The sequence below is a fragment of the Cimex lectularius genome, unplaced genomic scaffold (assembly GCF_000648675.2).
Source record: "Cimex lectularius strain Harlan isolate CLEC.00 unplaced genomic scaffold, Clec_2.1 scaffold6, whole genome shotgun sequence".
Lineage (NCBI taxonomy): Eukaryota > Metazoa > Arthropoda > Insecta > Hemiptera > Cimicidae > Cimex > Cimex lectularius.
This window is the reverse complement of record NW_019392677.1, coordinates 3696833-3712948: the sequence shown is the minus strand read 5'-3', so window position 1 is coordinate 3712948 and position 16116 is coordinate 3696833. Positions and strand designations below refer to the sequence as shown.

General features: G+C 40.3%; 2 protein-coding genes across 2 annotated transcripts in view; one reads left to right on the top strand and one right to left on the bottom strand.

Annotated features, from left to right (window-relative positions):
- LOC106673530 overlaps window positions 1-15161 on the bottom strand; it is a 44060-nt gene extending 28899 nt beyond the window's left edge. Inside the window, exons 1-2 of the mRNA XM_024225510.1 lie at window positions 15121-15161; window positions 14941-15033 (exon numbers count right to left, since the gene is read on the bottom strand). Coding sequence (XP_024081278.1) covers window positions 14941-15033; window positions 15121-15145 — 118 coding nt within the window. The 5' untranslated portion in view covers window positions 15146-15161. The remainder of the gene's footprint in view (window positions 1-14940; window positions 15034-15120) is intronic.
- LOC106673891 (nucleosome assembly protein 1-like 1) lies at window positions 8426-11088 on the top strand. The gene is made up of 2 exons (XM_014406269.2): window positions 8426-9498; window positions 10966-11088. Exons 1-2 carry the CDS (start codon window positions 8616-8618, stop codon window positions 11019-11021), a joined length of 939 nt encoding a protein of 312 aa, XP_014261755.1. The 5' UTR covers window positions 8426-8615; the 3' UTR covers window positions 11022-11088.
- Window positions 15162-16116: the final 955 nt, after the last annotated feature.

The window sequence follows — 16116 nt, the reverse complement described above, 5'->3', positions numbered from 1 at the left end:
ACATAAACACGACTCTAGATAAAAACATAAGTCTATCACATTCACCCCCTCCAGAGCACTTGATATTCCTCGGGGCGTGGTTAAACCAACTCCATTCTCGCTAATAAATTACTTTTACTCTCCAGACATCACACTCTCATCCCAGAGTAATTGATATGCCTCGAGGCGGGGTTAAACAAACTCCATTCTCGCTAATAAATTACTTTTTCTCTCCAGACATCACACACTCATCCCAGAGTACTTGATATTTCTCAGGAACCCCTTTCTAATAACGCTAACAAATTACATTAATACCAACAAATTAACATAAACACTACTCTAGATAAAAACAGAAGTTTATCACATTCACCCCCTCCAGAGTACTTGATAATTCTCGGGGCGGGGTGGAACTCCATTCCATACTTTTACTACGTCACACATTCAACCCGTTATATTCAACATTCCTCGGGGCAAAAGCGTGCTTTCACGCTAATATATANATTAATATATATATATATAAAGTGGAAGGTTTATGGGCCGACAAACAGCTGAGGTCATCGCCGGCCCTCCGCATGTATTCCTTCTCTTTCCTGTCTTTCTCGCGTATTCACGCTAATAAATTACATAATTCCAATAAATTAACACAAACCCTATAGCCTGGCACAGAACAACAACAAATTTACCAAAGAAATTATTAATATTATTTTTATTTTTTACGGGTAATTTTCAAGAATATAGACTCCATAATTTTCTTATAAAATGGATTTTCCGCACTTCGAGTCCCTTAGTCTTGTTTTTTTTCGTTAGGTTAAGCGAGAGAAATACTTGAAACAGTTAATACCTTTTAATTAAGAAGAACTAATTAATTGTGAACAAAAATAAAATAATACATGGGTCAGAGTTTTATTTTTTTAAAATATTTATTATTAAGCAGCAAAGTGGCTTTTCAGACAAATTAGATCGGAAATAAACGTGTACATTGTAGGGAATACTGTGTACAGAACTGAGCCAAGTTTATAAAAAGTGCGTATAAAGTTTTTTTATTATCATGATTATCGTTTTATTATCATAACTATAATAAAAGTGAGCCGTTGCCATATGCCATCAGGTCGGTGTGAAATAAGAGCGGCTTGATGATTTAAACATCGTTTATTACCCCCGCCGGTTGTTGATGATACAACCGTCGAAATGCCGTCGAGGGGGGTGTCGAGGGGTAAAGCGCTGGGGATTTACTACCAGCAGTAAAAAGGGAATGCGATACCCGGATTTCGATAGGGGTTTCGGAGTGAAACGGGCGGAAATGGGCCATCTGTCATCAACTGTAAAACTTCGATTGAGAAAAAACAAAACAAAAAAAAACTCTCGTCCTTAGAGCGGGATTTTCAACGAGAGGAGCTTCGGTTCAAATTTAAATAAGGCGAGAAAAATTTATGCTCTAAACCATTCGATAGACACATAAAAGCCATTAATAAAGTAGATTATGCAAATTGGTGTCAATTGAATTCATCTTTTTTTAAATTCGGCTTTCAAGAATTATTTTCTCGGATCTAAAACTAGCTGAATAGCTAAGCTGTATTTCTGGACTTTAAGGAAACATTCAATGTGGCACTTATATTCTCGTCCTGAAGTTTTGCCAATCGGAACTCTGGTCTAAAAAGAGAATCGGCTCCGATTTTTAACGAATCATGCCAATGGCGTTCCCCAAGGACGTATCCTAGAACCATTCCTCTACACAATCTACATTGCTGACTACACAATCATTTTAACAGACAAATCACGACCTATGTGGACGTGATCCTACTTGCACAATCCTACAGCAATAGAAGCAATCCAAGAACACCTAGACCATTACCGACCGGTGCGTCAAGTTAAATGAACAAAACTTTCATGTGATGTTTTAAGCGGGACTTTCTTCAGCTTCCAGAGAAGCCCCTAGTGCCATACCTGATCGAAGGCTTGCTTCACATCGAGGAATACATGTATGGAATACATACAACGCGATGGCACTGCTGAACAATGGCATGAGAACGTCTGAACCCAAATCGGTCTGTCAGAAATAATGTCGTAAGAATGAAGTATTAGAAGAATGTGTTCAAGCAGGAGTTTTTCTTGGATTTTGTCAATTATTGGCAACAGATTTGACGGTATGATGATGGAAGGTTATATGTCTTTTTAGGCTAGGAATCATTCGGTCGAGGGAAAATTTCCATTGTGGTGGGAAATATGTCCTCTAAAGGACAGAATTGTAAAAGTGGGTATGGAAAGTTACAGGATTTTTTCGATGATCAGGTCGAAATCAGGCGCTTTTTTTTTAAGATGGCTTATGATATGGGAAACTTCATTTGGTGTGAATTGTTTTGCTGGATGGGAGGACGGTATAGGAGATGTTAGGGCTTGTTCGATGGTTCATCAGGGTCAGGGTGAGTAGTGAGAGGCTGGATAGATACGAGGCGAATAAGTCAGCTTTTTCTTCATTGGACTAGATCCAAGCGCCATCATCTCGGCGAAGGAGAGAAGGTTCGGATTTTTAAGATAGGATTCGGTGTTTCAGTCCAAAGAGATTTGTCTTTGCCTCCGGGGAAAGTGTGTAATCTTGAAATCTTTGTTGTCTCAGGGGTCTGTAGTTCAATTCTTAGTGAGTTAGTCGGTTGTATATGCGTTTGTCAGATGGATAACTTGTTTGCGCGTCGTTTCTCCATAATGATGGTCAACCTGTGGTCTGAGGTGGATAGGTCAAGTGTACGAAAATTGATTATACCAATATTTATGACTTTAATATGAATAAATTCAGTTGTTCTAATGGTTAAATATTTGTTTATAAAAAAATGTAACGATTTGATGTACAAAATGACAAATATTGGCCTGTACGGAGATAATCAGTTGAAAAGTTTTCAAGCAATAAGACGAATAAGCCATCCATCAAGCTGACATTTAAACTTTAGCCGTTAACTTTTCTCGTTTCACTTGCTTATAGCCGTCCGGTTCAATCACTGGCGGAAGTGAAAAGTCACAAAATCTTGAGCCTGTCGGGAGATTCATTCATTATATTCATTAAGGACGGTAGACGTTGGTTTATTATGGTAACTTTTATGCGAATTCTGTGCCCAAATCAAAATAAATGTATCGATACCGTTTAGCAATCAAAAGAAATAAAATTTGAAAAGCATCTCTTACAAATTTGTACTTCTAGTTTAAAATGGGGGAATGCCATGACACCTTTTGGGCAAGACGGGCAAAAAAAGCTCTTCTCCTCAAATCTTCAAACTACCAGCACCAAAGAAAACTAAAACTACCATCTCATCAACAATGGTATATATATATTATGCAGGGTGGGCGACCAAGACCCGAGGGGTTAAATGCCTGGGTAGACTCGTACCCCATCCCTAAAAGGTCCGGGACTTGGTCGGCTCACATGTCCTGCATAAACCTCTCCTTCAAAGATTTCAAATCTCAACCTAGCATACCTATCACATTCTGCGAGGTAGTGCTTCGCCGTTTCTTCTTTTATTTCGCCGAAGCGGCAAAAGCGGCAAAAGGAATCTGGTAGGATACCCATTACGAAGAGGTGTCTTCTCAGTGGGCAGTGGCCCGTCAGAATACCTACCAGCCTCCTAATTCCCTTCCTTGAGATAGAGAATAGCCATTTCGATTCAGCTGGTTTGATCGCCTTAACAAACTCTTTCGATTGCCTGTCTCCGGGGGATAAATTCCACTCCCTAAGGAATTGTTTCATGCCCCAGTTATTGATACTCTCTTTCGCTGTGCTCACAGAGTGAGGTAATACCGGTTGTGGCCCGACAAACGCAGTGTTAGAGCCTTCTTTGGCTAGGCCATCCGCCTTTTCATTGCCATGGTGTCCCTTATGTGCTGGTANATCTAGTAAGGTGATGGTCGACATTGTAATTATCTAATGCTGATATAATGCAAGAAGTATCAGCATAATCAAATGCCCCTTGGATATCGAAGAAGCAACCTAGTGTATATTCATTATTAAATAATGATTTCTCGATCCTGCCTATTAGTGAATGCAAGGCAGTTTCCACTGATTTTCCTGGAAAGTAGGCATGCCGATTGGGATGTATCATTGTAATAATTCCACAATCTTGCCTAATGTATCTATCTAAAATTTTTATGAAAATAGAGGATATACTTATAGGTCTATACGATTTTGGTAATTGATATGAGACCTTACCTGGTTTGGGTAAGAAAATAACCCTTATTTCCTTCCAGCATTTTGGTATATATCCCAATGCCAGACTACTCCTTAGGAGATCCCACACTGTTCTAGATAGACTAGGTGTATCCTGTTGAAGGAGGGCAGGGAACAACATGTATCAACAATGGTAAAAACATGTAAAATGAAACTAAATGAGTGCAAATGTAAATAAACAACCTTGCCCATGGAAAAGATCGGATTGGTTAGATATTGGATAACTTGGCGGGACCTTTACTCCGTATGTCCAAAGTGGTCGCGTACTAGTTGAGTTTTAACGATCTAAACAGATTTCGGGCAAATCGTTTTCTAGTTATTCTAGTCTTATGTTAATATCTGTCTTTTAAGTCTTGCATGGAGATTCCAGGCGAGTCTGCTGCCTTGGTCGTAAGTATGCGGACTTCTGAAACTCCTGCCGATGTCCTAAGTATCTGGACTTTTGAAGTAGAAAGCGGTAACTTCTTGTTGCTCATGTTCTATTTAAAATCGAATAACTTATCGTTGTTTCAACCATTACGAGGCGGCGTCCTAAACGATAACATTTCCTATTTTATAGACGATTTTTTCTGGTGACCTGTCCATGTCCCTTCCCACCGTTACAACCTATGCAAATGATTTATCAATTTTATTTCCTAACTCTTACCAGCCATCTTAAATATCCAAGAGACCTACCAAATTTCACACTAAACACTCACAAAGGTGACACCTTTTGGCTGTTCTTTTATTCCAATACATTCACGTCACCTCAAACGACTATAGCCCCGGTACTTCCTCGCTCTTAAACCTTAACATTTCACCGATCACAGTTCGATCGTGCAGATATTGCCAGGCTTGAAGACACACACGGTAGTCCTTGAAAAAGCTTTGGTATCTGGTAAAAAGCTTTAAGCTTATTGAGGAACTCTAGATAACAATGGCGATGCACAGCAATACTGGGCGTTGAAAATAGGCCGACTCATTTTCTTTTCTAATCTAATCCGATGACAGATCCAGAGCTTTGGCTGGCCCTCATAACACGTCTTCCTAGTACTGGAGCCGATTCGTTCGGTTCTTGAACGGCCATCTCATCTCATCCACCCAGGGAGTTGTAGCCCACTTAATGTCGAACTACAACGACGACGGGTGGTACAATGTGGTAAAGGCTCGGGGCCCAAGAAAGGTGTACCTCGTGTACCACGTCCCTCTTTCACTCCAGGTTCCTTCATTGTTCCCCGTGACCCCTTCCAACCCTTGGCTACAAGGGGGGTGTCCGGGCGCAAAATAATGGTGTAGCCCTGAGGGCGTGGCGACTTCTCTAAAGCACAAGCTGTATTTGTGTCGGCCTCGGGTCGCATAGGGCGGCGGGTGCCTTATCCCCCGAGCACACGAGGGTTAGGGTACCAGATCCTGTCTGCACAGACGGGGGAGGGTGCATAACCATCTGTTCTACGGGGAAACAGAAATGTTCCAAGGTTCAGCCCCTGTTACACTGGGAATGAACTCATAGTGGTTCGTGGTGACGCCCCTGGCGGATACCAGAAGAAGAGGCTGTCTTCTATCTGTGACCTTCGCACGAAATTGGCGTATGAACATCGTTTTACATCCGGCCGGGATACGGCGGATCCGACGGCAGCGTATAAGCGTTGAGGCCGCAATGATTACGCTCAAATTCCCTCGAATGCGTGAATAGTGGCTGATGGGAACGAGTAGTGAATCGGTTGCTCCTATTCAAGTATGCTTTGCATGCAGGTGTAGGCTGAGCTCCATTGGAGGTTTACCGTAGGCGGTCTCCTCTAGGGGGTGGTTAGCAATTCCACTTTAAATAAAAGCGCGGCCGGAGCGGATCCGTTAGTTTCTACGCTTGGGAAGCCCCAATACTCTGGGATATAGAGTGGCCTTCTCTACCTAGGGGGTGCGCGGCAGACCAGGCTGATTTATTTCGGCTTGGGTAGCCCTTTGCGCGCGGCATACGGTTCGATGCTTAATGCTTCGACCACTCGGAATGGGCAAGCGGGGAGCGATTTAGTCTTGGCCCCTCGGGGCTGAGCTGCCTCTACACCAATGCTGCGGCAGTAACACCATTCTGTCGTATGTGGTGGTGCGTCAGCTCTCATCTTGAGAATCACAACGTTCCGATAAGGCCGAATAGGCTAGGTGCGAACGTTAAAGATCCTCATTGTCTTTTTAAGGCTACGGGAAAGCAATGTCTTCCTAGTACTGTGCTGACTGTAGTGATAATCCAGCTTCAGCAGTGTCTTTGGTATTACAAATGAACACTTTCCTAGTTCTATAAAACTTATAGGACACCACGAAGGGTTATCGCAACCGATGTGGCGACCCTAGGGTCTATACCTCATGGAAGTTTACTTAACCAATTATACAGCTTGATCGCTGGATGGATCATTAAACAAACACTGCTGGGAGGCGATGGTGACGCTATATTTCATATTTACCCCTTAACACTCACACTAATAAATACACACACTCAAACAAAACATATCAATAAAGAATAAAAAACCTCATATTTTATAAAAAGCGGAATAGTGGACCCAGAAACATACTACCTTGCCCGATAACCATTCTTAAATACGATGCCATGCCTACATGCTCTCTATAAGGATCCAAGCTTCTATTATGTAGGACACATCGTGCAACCTTTCCCTGCATTAGGGACACTTAGGCGGGCTTTGGCCTATGAGAAGTTGCCCGTGTTCTAGGATTATAAAAGCCAGCAAGAATAGTCATCAGTAAAGTGAAAAAGAGTCCATCAATCAACAGCTTTTTCTTTCATAGCTAATCTACACTTGCACTAATTTCCGTAATAAGCAAACAGTTTACAAAGAAACAACATAAACCTGAAAACATGAATTCGATCACCCATCGGTGACCAACATTAAACCTCTTCAACTGCATGACATGTCTAACATGTGTCGGTGATATATTTTGGCTTGGGTGGCTTAAAATTAAGAGATTAGAATGGATTTTGAGATATTGGGATTTAGCTGGTTTGATTTTAATCGTGTACAACAAGTGCTCAACCTGGTTGACAGGTGGTGCAAAATGGAGTAGTTATCTATGAACCCCCACAAAACCATAATGATTCAGTTCATCAGGAAGAGGACAATAAGAAGCCTAAAAACTTCAACTCTAAACCGGATTCCGATCCTATTTTCCAAGCAGGCCAAATATCTAGGGATCACCCTAGACCATCGGCTCACATGGAATCCATATTTAATTAAAACTACCCAGAGACAAAATTGCCTGGAGGCTCTGTGCCAAAAACTGGGGATTGAACCTCAAAATGAACCTAAATGACCTTGGGATTTGGCTAGTCAGTAACTTGAAGAATTCGAAGGACTCAGTGGCTTGAGAATGGCTACTACGTTCCAGTACGTAAGTCCATGTAAGAAAATGAAGAGATGTGAAAAGTTTTTGTTTACTAGTCTTGAACGTGTGTATCGATGTGGATTCCATGTCAACTTATTGACACTACATACAATCCAAAATAGTTGAAGGAAGTGAGATTTGATTCAGAGGGAATAATTTGCAATTGAGGGTAAAGGACTGGGATTTGTTTTTTTATGATAAAGTACGGCCCTAAGGTAATAGGTAATAACACGTCCTAGCCATTCCTAAATGTCAGATTAGTAGTATTATCGAAAGAATCGAGTAAATATTTTAGTGGGGGCCGCGGTAGCCGAGTGGTTGTCGTCAGACTCTCCGCTACTAGGTCCAGAGGTCGTGAGTTCGATCCTCACCGTCGCCTCTGGACTTTTCTGACGCCTAAGGGGACCGGTGGCCGCAGTTCAAGGAAATCGACACGGCACTCATCAATGGAAGGGGCGGGATCGGATCTCCGCGACCCTGAATTTGGTCCCAACCCCCTTCAAAAATGAGTTTCTTCGATGGAAGAACACCGGTACAACGGGGGCTCAGGTTCACATTTGTATTGCGAGCCCTCCCCCAAAATATGGAGCCAGGGATTAAGTACAATAAGCTGTACAGCTCAGCTGCAGTGCTCAGGAGGGAACTCCTCCAATCCCTGGTATCCAAAAAAAAAAAAAAAAAAATTAGTACCGAATGGTGAAAAAAAGCCATTAAAATATGGATATTTTTGGTACATTCGTTACTGATAAAAAAGGACTGATATATTTATGCATTGCGGTAGTGTGACAATTTATTATTTTGTAATAGTTTAAAAATTTTCTCTTATTAAAATAATAAAAACAACAATAAACGAAATATGATTATTTCATCACATGGACGAATTATTAATCTTTGTTGTTGTTAAAAGCTAGCTTTTGTCTTTCTGTTTTTAGTAAGGAATCTAACATTTTCAACAATTTCGACCAAAATTAATAATCGGGACGTGCCACCTGGGGGCGAGGGCCTCCCAGATGGTACGAAGAACTCGGAGCTGTTGACTCCTGCGGAGAGGAGGGAGATGATCGAACATTTGCTGAAGGAGCACCCTAGGCCGCAGATGCTCTCGGTGCCCGTCCGCAGGAGGGTACGCGCTCTGAAACAACTACAGACCAAATTTGTCGAGAGCGAGGCGAAATTTTTCCGAGAGGTCCATTTGCTCGAGTGCAAGTTCGAGAACAAAGCTTTTCCTCTGATGGAAAGAAGGAAGGAGATAATCAGCGGCCTCTCTGAACCCACGGAAGAAGAAGCGTCCAAATTCCCGGACGACATATCCATGCTGGCCTGGGAAATCGACCCCAAGGAAATCACGCCGGATCTGAAAGGTATCCCGTATTTTTGGTACACGGTTTTGCGTTCGATACCCGTCATGGCTGACATGATATCACCGGTGGACGAGCCGATACTCAAATGCCTCACAGACATAAGAAGCAACGTCACCATGGATCCGATGAGCTTCAGACTCGAATTCGAGTTTCTGCCCAACGACTATTTCAAAAATAAAATACTCTACAAAAACTATTTCCTGAAGTGCGAGCCGAACGCCGATTCCCCGTTCGAGTTCGACGGGTCGGAAATCTACAAATGCGAGACGGGGAAAATCGACTGGAAGCCCGGGAAAAACGTCACGATCAAAACGGTCATGAAAAAGCAAAGACACAGGACCGGAAGTAACATTCGAACAGTGACGAAAACAGTCCAGGTCAGGTCGTTCTTCAACTTCTTCAACATACCGAGAGAAGACGCTGAAGAAGACGCCCTCGACAAAGGGCACGCTTACGACTACGAGATCGCGACTTATTTGAGAGAAAGAGTTATCCCAAGAGCCGTGCTCTACTTCACAGGGGAAGCTTTTGCAGAAGAATCTGACAGCGGCGAAGAAGCAGTTTACGAAACCGACAAAGGTTCGTTTATTTTCCAAATAATTTTTCAACAATCCATATGCATTTTAAAATATTTAAATTAAAATAATGAAACGTTTTAAAATTTAGAAACGAATGAGTTTTCTAAATTTATATTTTGTTGCTTTCATAAACAACATTTAATAAGCTTTTCATATAAATATATTAATGAGCTTTCGGCAGATCCGCAGATATTAATTAGCCGATTTTGTGCCTTCATCTCTTACTAATTATTAAATTTTCTCGTAACGGAGGCTTAATTTATTATTTTGATATTTAATCTGACGCATGGGTTCGGATTATGAACATTGACTTTCATATCTTGTATTGATCCGATGAATTCAGAGTTAACCTAATACCGACAGTCGAAACGGTTCTCCATTGTGAGATTGCCTCTGTTAAAACTCGAAATAAATCTTTTGCCCGAGCCCCCTTTCGGTTTAGCTTTTCAAGAGTTTGGCGAAAATCAATCTCAATCCCTTTCACCCGTACCACAACCGCTCTTTACGATTGTAAATTTGTTCAATATCTAAAGATATTCCTCAATAAAACTTTCTTTTCGGAAATCGAGCTTTTGTACGTTTGACTGGATAATAAGTTTGAATAAACACTTCTTGGGAAAGGAAACAAACTGAAAACGACCTGTGGTAATAAAACGTCAATGAATGTTACTAATAGAAAGTACAAATGATATTTGCATGTTGGGATAACAGTTACAATACATAAATTTTTTAAATTTTCTTTTCGTTCTTTCATCTCATTTAGACATTTGAAATAATCTAATATCTATAGAGAGATGTGTGGAAAAGACTTGACGGCATCCGTTGATCCCGTCCAATGTTAATGTATTTATTAGCGCGAATGATGCGTGAGGCTGTGACGGAATATCGAGCTCCCACAGGACCGCCGGATTGGGTTTAGGTAATTTAATATGTATAGAGAGATGTGTGGAAAAGACTTGACGCCATCCGTTGAACCCGTCTACTGTGAATGTATTTATTAGCGCGAATGATGAAGTATGAGTGAAGCTGTGATGGAATATTGAGTGCCCACAGGAACACCGGATTGGGTTTAGGTAATTTAATATCTATAGAGAGATGTGAGGAAAGGACTTGACGCCATCCGTTGAGCCTGTCCAATGTGAATGTATTTAATAGCGCGAATGATTAAGTAGGTGTGAGGCTGTGACGGAATATCGAATGCCCACAGGACCGCCGGATTGGGTTTAGGTAATTTAACATCTACAGAGAGATGTGAAGAAAGGACTTGACGCCATCCGTTGAGCCTGTCCAATGTGAATGTATTTAATAGCTCGAATGATTAAGTAGGTAAAAATGGTAAAAACGCCAAATTAAAAAGCCACGACTTCAACAAATTATTGAAGAACATGGTCACTAAAAAACCCACATATGTAAAATACATAGTTTAAAAAAAAAACTATTTAGTGTGAGTAAATAATGATTTTTTCAGATCATGATGTGGAAGAAGAGAAGTCAGCAAGTGATTCCGAACTAGAATCAGAATGAAATATGGATTGCAATCTTGTTGTATAAATAATTGATTATCCCAAAAATAAAGTATGTATTTTTGAAACAGTGTCTTTTTTAAAATAAATTTATATTTAAGATTCATAAATAAATCTAGGGTATTACATAAGAACATCGGTTAATTAGGAATAGTTGAAATGATCAATCAAAAACAAGATGGTCGGTTTGACCGGAACAAATAATAATAATAATAATTCCATTATATTTAGTGGTCTATTGACCAAATTATTTCTTTCAATTAATTAATCTTTTTATGTAATGTTTTGGTCGAAATGAAAAAGATGAAAATTGGCAAAAAGGAGAGAAAATTCGAAAGGCTGTAGGTTGAGATGGGGAGTTGGTGTCCGAGTGGATCAAAGTCATCCAGCACAAGCAGCGGCGTATTGAGCCGAAGGTCGTGGGTTCGAATCCCGCTCGTGACATTAACTTTTTCAATTCGACCAAAACCATACATAAAACGATTAATTAATTGAAAGAAATAATAATAATTCTTTATTGAATATAAAAATGTCAAATGTGCTTTCAAAGCATTTATGGACATGGATGTTGGATCCGTCTGTCAGAGGTCGTTGGTTAAACAATCACAAAGGAAAAACATATGGAATAAAGTAAGGTAAAAATAATAGCCTAGGAAATAAATGTAAAGAAAAAGAGAAATAACAAAATGAGAAAGAAAGAAAAAAACAGGTTATACAATAGAAATCAAATTGACCGGAACTAAGAAAAGCCATAAATTAAACGAAAATTTCCTCTTAATCACTTAAGTATTTTATTACCAGTTACGTTAAAAGATTGTGCGTTTGAGAAAAAAATAATACAAGAGGGTGGGGAAGCTATCGCTAGCTGAAAGTCGTCTCTTTACGGCGCCTTTGGAAATCTCCGGGGAAAAGGCCTAATGGAGGCTTTGCCTTTATCTGAAGCGGGTGGTTTTTTTTCTCTTAGATTTTCTCTTCCCACAGGGGAAGGTGTCCAGTGGTTTACACCACCGACACTCTTATAAGAAAGATTCAGCAGAAGATATCAGTGGTTGAAGAAATAAATGTATAATTACGATAACAGTTTTGTTTAATTATATCAATAATTGACTTTTGGGTTTTGATTGTTTCTATAAAAATAATTATGGTGAGCAATGTATTATGTTAAATATGTTACTGTTTATTCAGAAATCGTGAGATGCTGTGTGGTGTGAGTAGGTTTAAGAAAAACATTTTGTTTATCGTGCCAACGTTTCGAACTTTATTGAGATCATCTTCAGGGCCTGGGATGTTATTGTGCTTTTCGGTGGGTGTTCAAAAAGTACCGCTTAAGATAATGATTACTGACTTATATAAGCTCAAATTTTCAAATAAAGCTTATCACTCTGGCAGTCAACGAGCAATTATAGTTTTTGTACTTTTCAATAAATTAGCGGTAGGTCTCGAGAATCACCACCCCAGGTGTTGGCAGTCCGTCAGGACCTTGGATTTATATGTCCAGCCAAAGAAGGTGAGTTCCAGGAGCTATTAAAAGCTGGATCGTTTCTGCCCTCAATGCAACTACTTCCTAGATGGTTAGGGATGGTTAGGGAAGGAATGATATTCTCTCTCGAATTTTGCCTCAATGTACTCTGCGGAGGCCATGGCCATAAGGCCTTGGAGTATATACAGTGCCAGCTTCACAATATATCGAACGTTGCAATCCTGACTGATTGCAGAAGTGCAGAAGAAAACGTTTACACGGAATACGATCACATCACGATTGAAATATTATTGAAATACAACGCTTTGGTTAATAGTGGAAACTGATGTTTGCTGGATTAAAGGGCATTCCGGTATACGAGACAATGAAATAGTAGGCACTTATGCTAAGGAGGCTACAGTATGCGGGGTGTTCTGCAAATACAAAATGACAGCGTCTGATAGCAAAAGAGCACTAAATATGGAATGGCTTAGCGATTGGCAGGATTTATATAATGAGTCCCGGTGGGACACCCGTATAAGTGTAGGTTCCCCGTGGTTTCAGGGGTATCGGGCTTCTCGACATTTCTTCTTGGTAATCGTACGTATCCGGATTAACTATGGATTGTGGGGCGCACACAAATTTAAGATCGGTTTGAGGGAAAGTCCAAACTACGCGACGTGCGATACTGTGGAGGATCTCAATCATATCATAATGGAATGTCCGGAATATGAAAAAGAAAGAAAATTGTTTTTGGAAAGGATTTACTCCTTGAAGGACATTGGAAGACCCTTTAATCTAGAATCCTTGATTTCCGAAGAAAGAGACGATGTATTTATATAGGTCACTATACGACTATATCACAGAGTGTGAAATAGAGGTCTGATTCTTGGTAGACTTTGGTGCGGGGCCGGCGGTCGGTGGTCGGGGGCGGGTGCCTGCTCTTGACGGGAGGGATGCAGGGCGCGTTAGCCACTGTCCCTCGAGGTCTTGGACTTTTCCATATTAGATTTTTTTATGTACATGGTTTTTATCCATGTCCTCCAGTGAGGAAACAGGAAAAAATAACATCTCTCCCCTCCCGTCGCGGCCGTTCGTGGTGCCGGTAAAAAAATACTTCCTAGATCCAAAAACATTCACACTCTCATTCATTCTTAACGTTCTTTCTTATTTACATACCATCCACTAAGGGTAGTGGAGTACTCGATATTCCTCCATCACCCTTTTCACCTGTTATATACTCCACACTGCATATTCAAGCTAATAAATGGACTCACATAGGGTAACAGTATCATCAGTGTGAAAAACCTGTTTCCGCCAAGAGTTGGAACAGGGGACCCAGATACTCGCTGCCGTGCTCAAAAGTATTTCTCATATCGGATGCATTCTTACTCGCTCTCTATATGGTGCCAAGAAATCGCACACTATAATTGGGTAGGACACGTCGAGCAACCTTTCTCTACAGCCGGACAACAGGTATTGGCACAAAAGTAAGTCCGTATGTTAACATCGCAAGGCCTATCCTAAATCGGGTTAGGTTGACCGTTCTTCTATAGGCCAAATCCTGCGAGGGCCTAGCTACATGAGAGCTTGTTTGTCGACTTATTTTAATCATGTTTTTCATTGCACTTTTAGCGTCAGATGGATGGATCTCAGGATGTTCGGACGCCCCGGCCTTAGCTGCCGAGAGGCTCCAGTTTAGGATATTTCTCCAACAAAAGCGCAACGAAGGTCGACGGAGAACCTGTCATGCACTTCAGTGAAAGGCCGCCGTCTTGAATCCCCCCTGTCAAATCGCATACATTTCCGACGTGTATAAGCTCAGTGCGGTGGGAACGACCATGAAGTGGACGTACCCTCGCAATACCCGGAGCACGCCACACCTTCGCCGGACTTCGACTCTGTGAAGGAGGCGAAAACCGTCGTACCTCGATCTAAGTTCCAAGGACCTAGGTGAAGGTTTGGCAGTGTAGGCGACTTGACTAACAGATCGTCCCGGACGTGTACGGCTAGGATGATCCAGGGCGGATTGTCTTAAGATATCGAAAAGTACGACTTTTTTATCGACTCGCTCTTTATAAAGTATCAGGGAATGACAGTCTTTCATTTTATATAGGAGTACTAATTTAATTTTCCATATTCATAAACATTATTAGTAAATATTTTTTATAATGGTATTTTGAAATCAGCTTAGGCCCCTGATCTGCCCCCACTTCGTCCAATAAAAATATTTATAAAGAAGGCTCAGAGTACTTCGGAATCTTAAAAATTCTATGACCTTATATGATAAAAACAAATATCTCAAAAAATGTTCTTTTAATGCGAGACAGCTGGGATAAATTCCAAATAGGATATTTTATAAGCTGAATAAAAAAATGATGCAATGGAAATTATGATAATCCCATTCGCGAATTACGTTAAAGGAAAGGTTCATGGTTTAAAATAAAATTTCCTCGCTCACATGGAATTGCCATTGTCGAGTCGTTCGGGTCAGGGCTGTATTCTTCCTTTGGGAAATATTCGATGTTGGTGCAGTGCAGCTCCTTCTCACCGGCTGAAACAAAATAAACAGCCGTTTAAGATCTTCTGAATTCGAGAAGAGAAAAATTTATTTTTGTTACGAAAGTGGAGTAAAACGAACCGAAGCCAAATAAAAAACAACACATCTCAAACTGTCCAGCACCCATAACATAATGTATTTATAAATGGAAAAAATACCATATTAATTCTGTAATCTTCGAATACGTGAAATCTAGTGACCAATGCATAAAAAGAAGACGATGCCGCGATGGCAGAGTGTTTATGGCGTCCGGCTCGATTTGCCACACTAACGGGTCTGGGTTCGAATCCAGGCACAGCATATGGCCTTTTATTGGAGAAAATATTGGCAAAAAAAATCCACATCTACAACACCCAAAGAGTAGTTGGTAATTAAGCGATCCTATTCGACCTGTCTTAATAAGAGAAAATATATTTTTTAAAACCGCTGTTTAGAAAATAATGGATTCTAGAGTAAAATATGTATATTGTATATCATGCAAAATTTTTATATTGACTAAACACCGAAAAATGGAGTTACAATAAATTAACAGATCGAGAATAAAAAGTTTTCATTCCAAATATTGGGTTGTCCGGAAAATAATGCAGGATTTTGGTATTAAACAAAAAAAAAGAAACTAGTTACTTTAAAGCAATGTTCTTTAATCAAAATANATGAGTAATCCTGTAAACGTAAACAGAATATTTTATATAGATTTTTTTTAATGAAAACTTAAAATCCTGCATTATTTTCCGGACAACCCGATATATAAATTAAATACGCTGGTTTAGTGGACTTTCTGTCTAGCGACATCTACATCCAGCTGGTTAAGTTATAACTAGGTTATTATTAATTACATCCAATTATTTTTCTATTAGAATATTAACCTCAACCAAACTCAAAATCCTCAACTATCATGAACAAGTTGTAACTTATTTTTTTTATAACACTGTTGGGTTATGTAACCCCACCCTGGGAAATATGGAGTAGTCTGAGGTGAGTCTGTGACGTCCGGAGAGTAAAAGTATTTATTAGCGAGAATGGAGTGGGTGAAACTTCGCCCCGAGGAATATCGAGTACTCTAAGGTGTGGGTGTGA

Excerpts from the sequence above, each read along its gene's own strand:
- LOC106673891 (XM_014406269.2), top strand. The coding sequence starts at position 8,616 with ATGATCGAACATTTGCTGAAGGAGCACCCTAGGCCGCAGATGCTCTCG. Across the intron at positions 9,499-10,965 it reads AGTTTACGAAACCGACAAAG|ATCATGATGTGGAAGAAGAG; the intron begins GTTCGTTTATTT and ends TGATTTTTTCAG.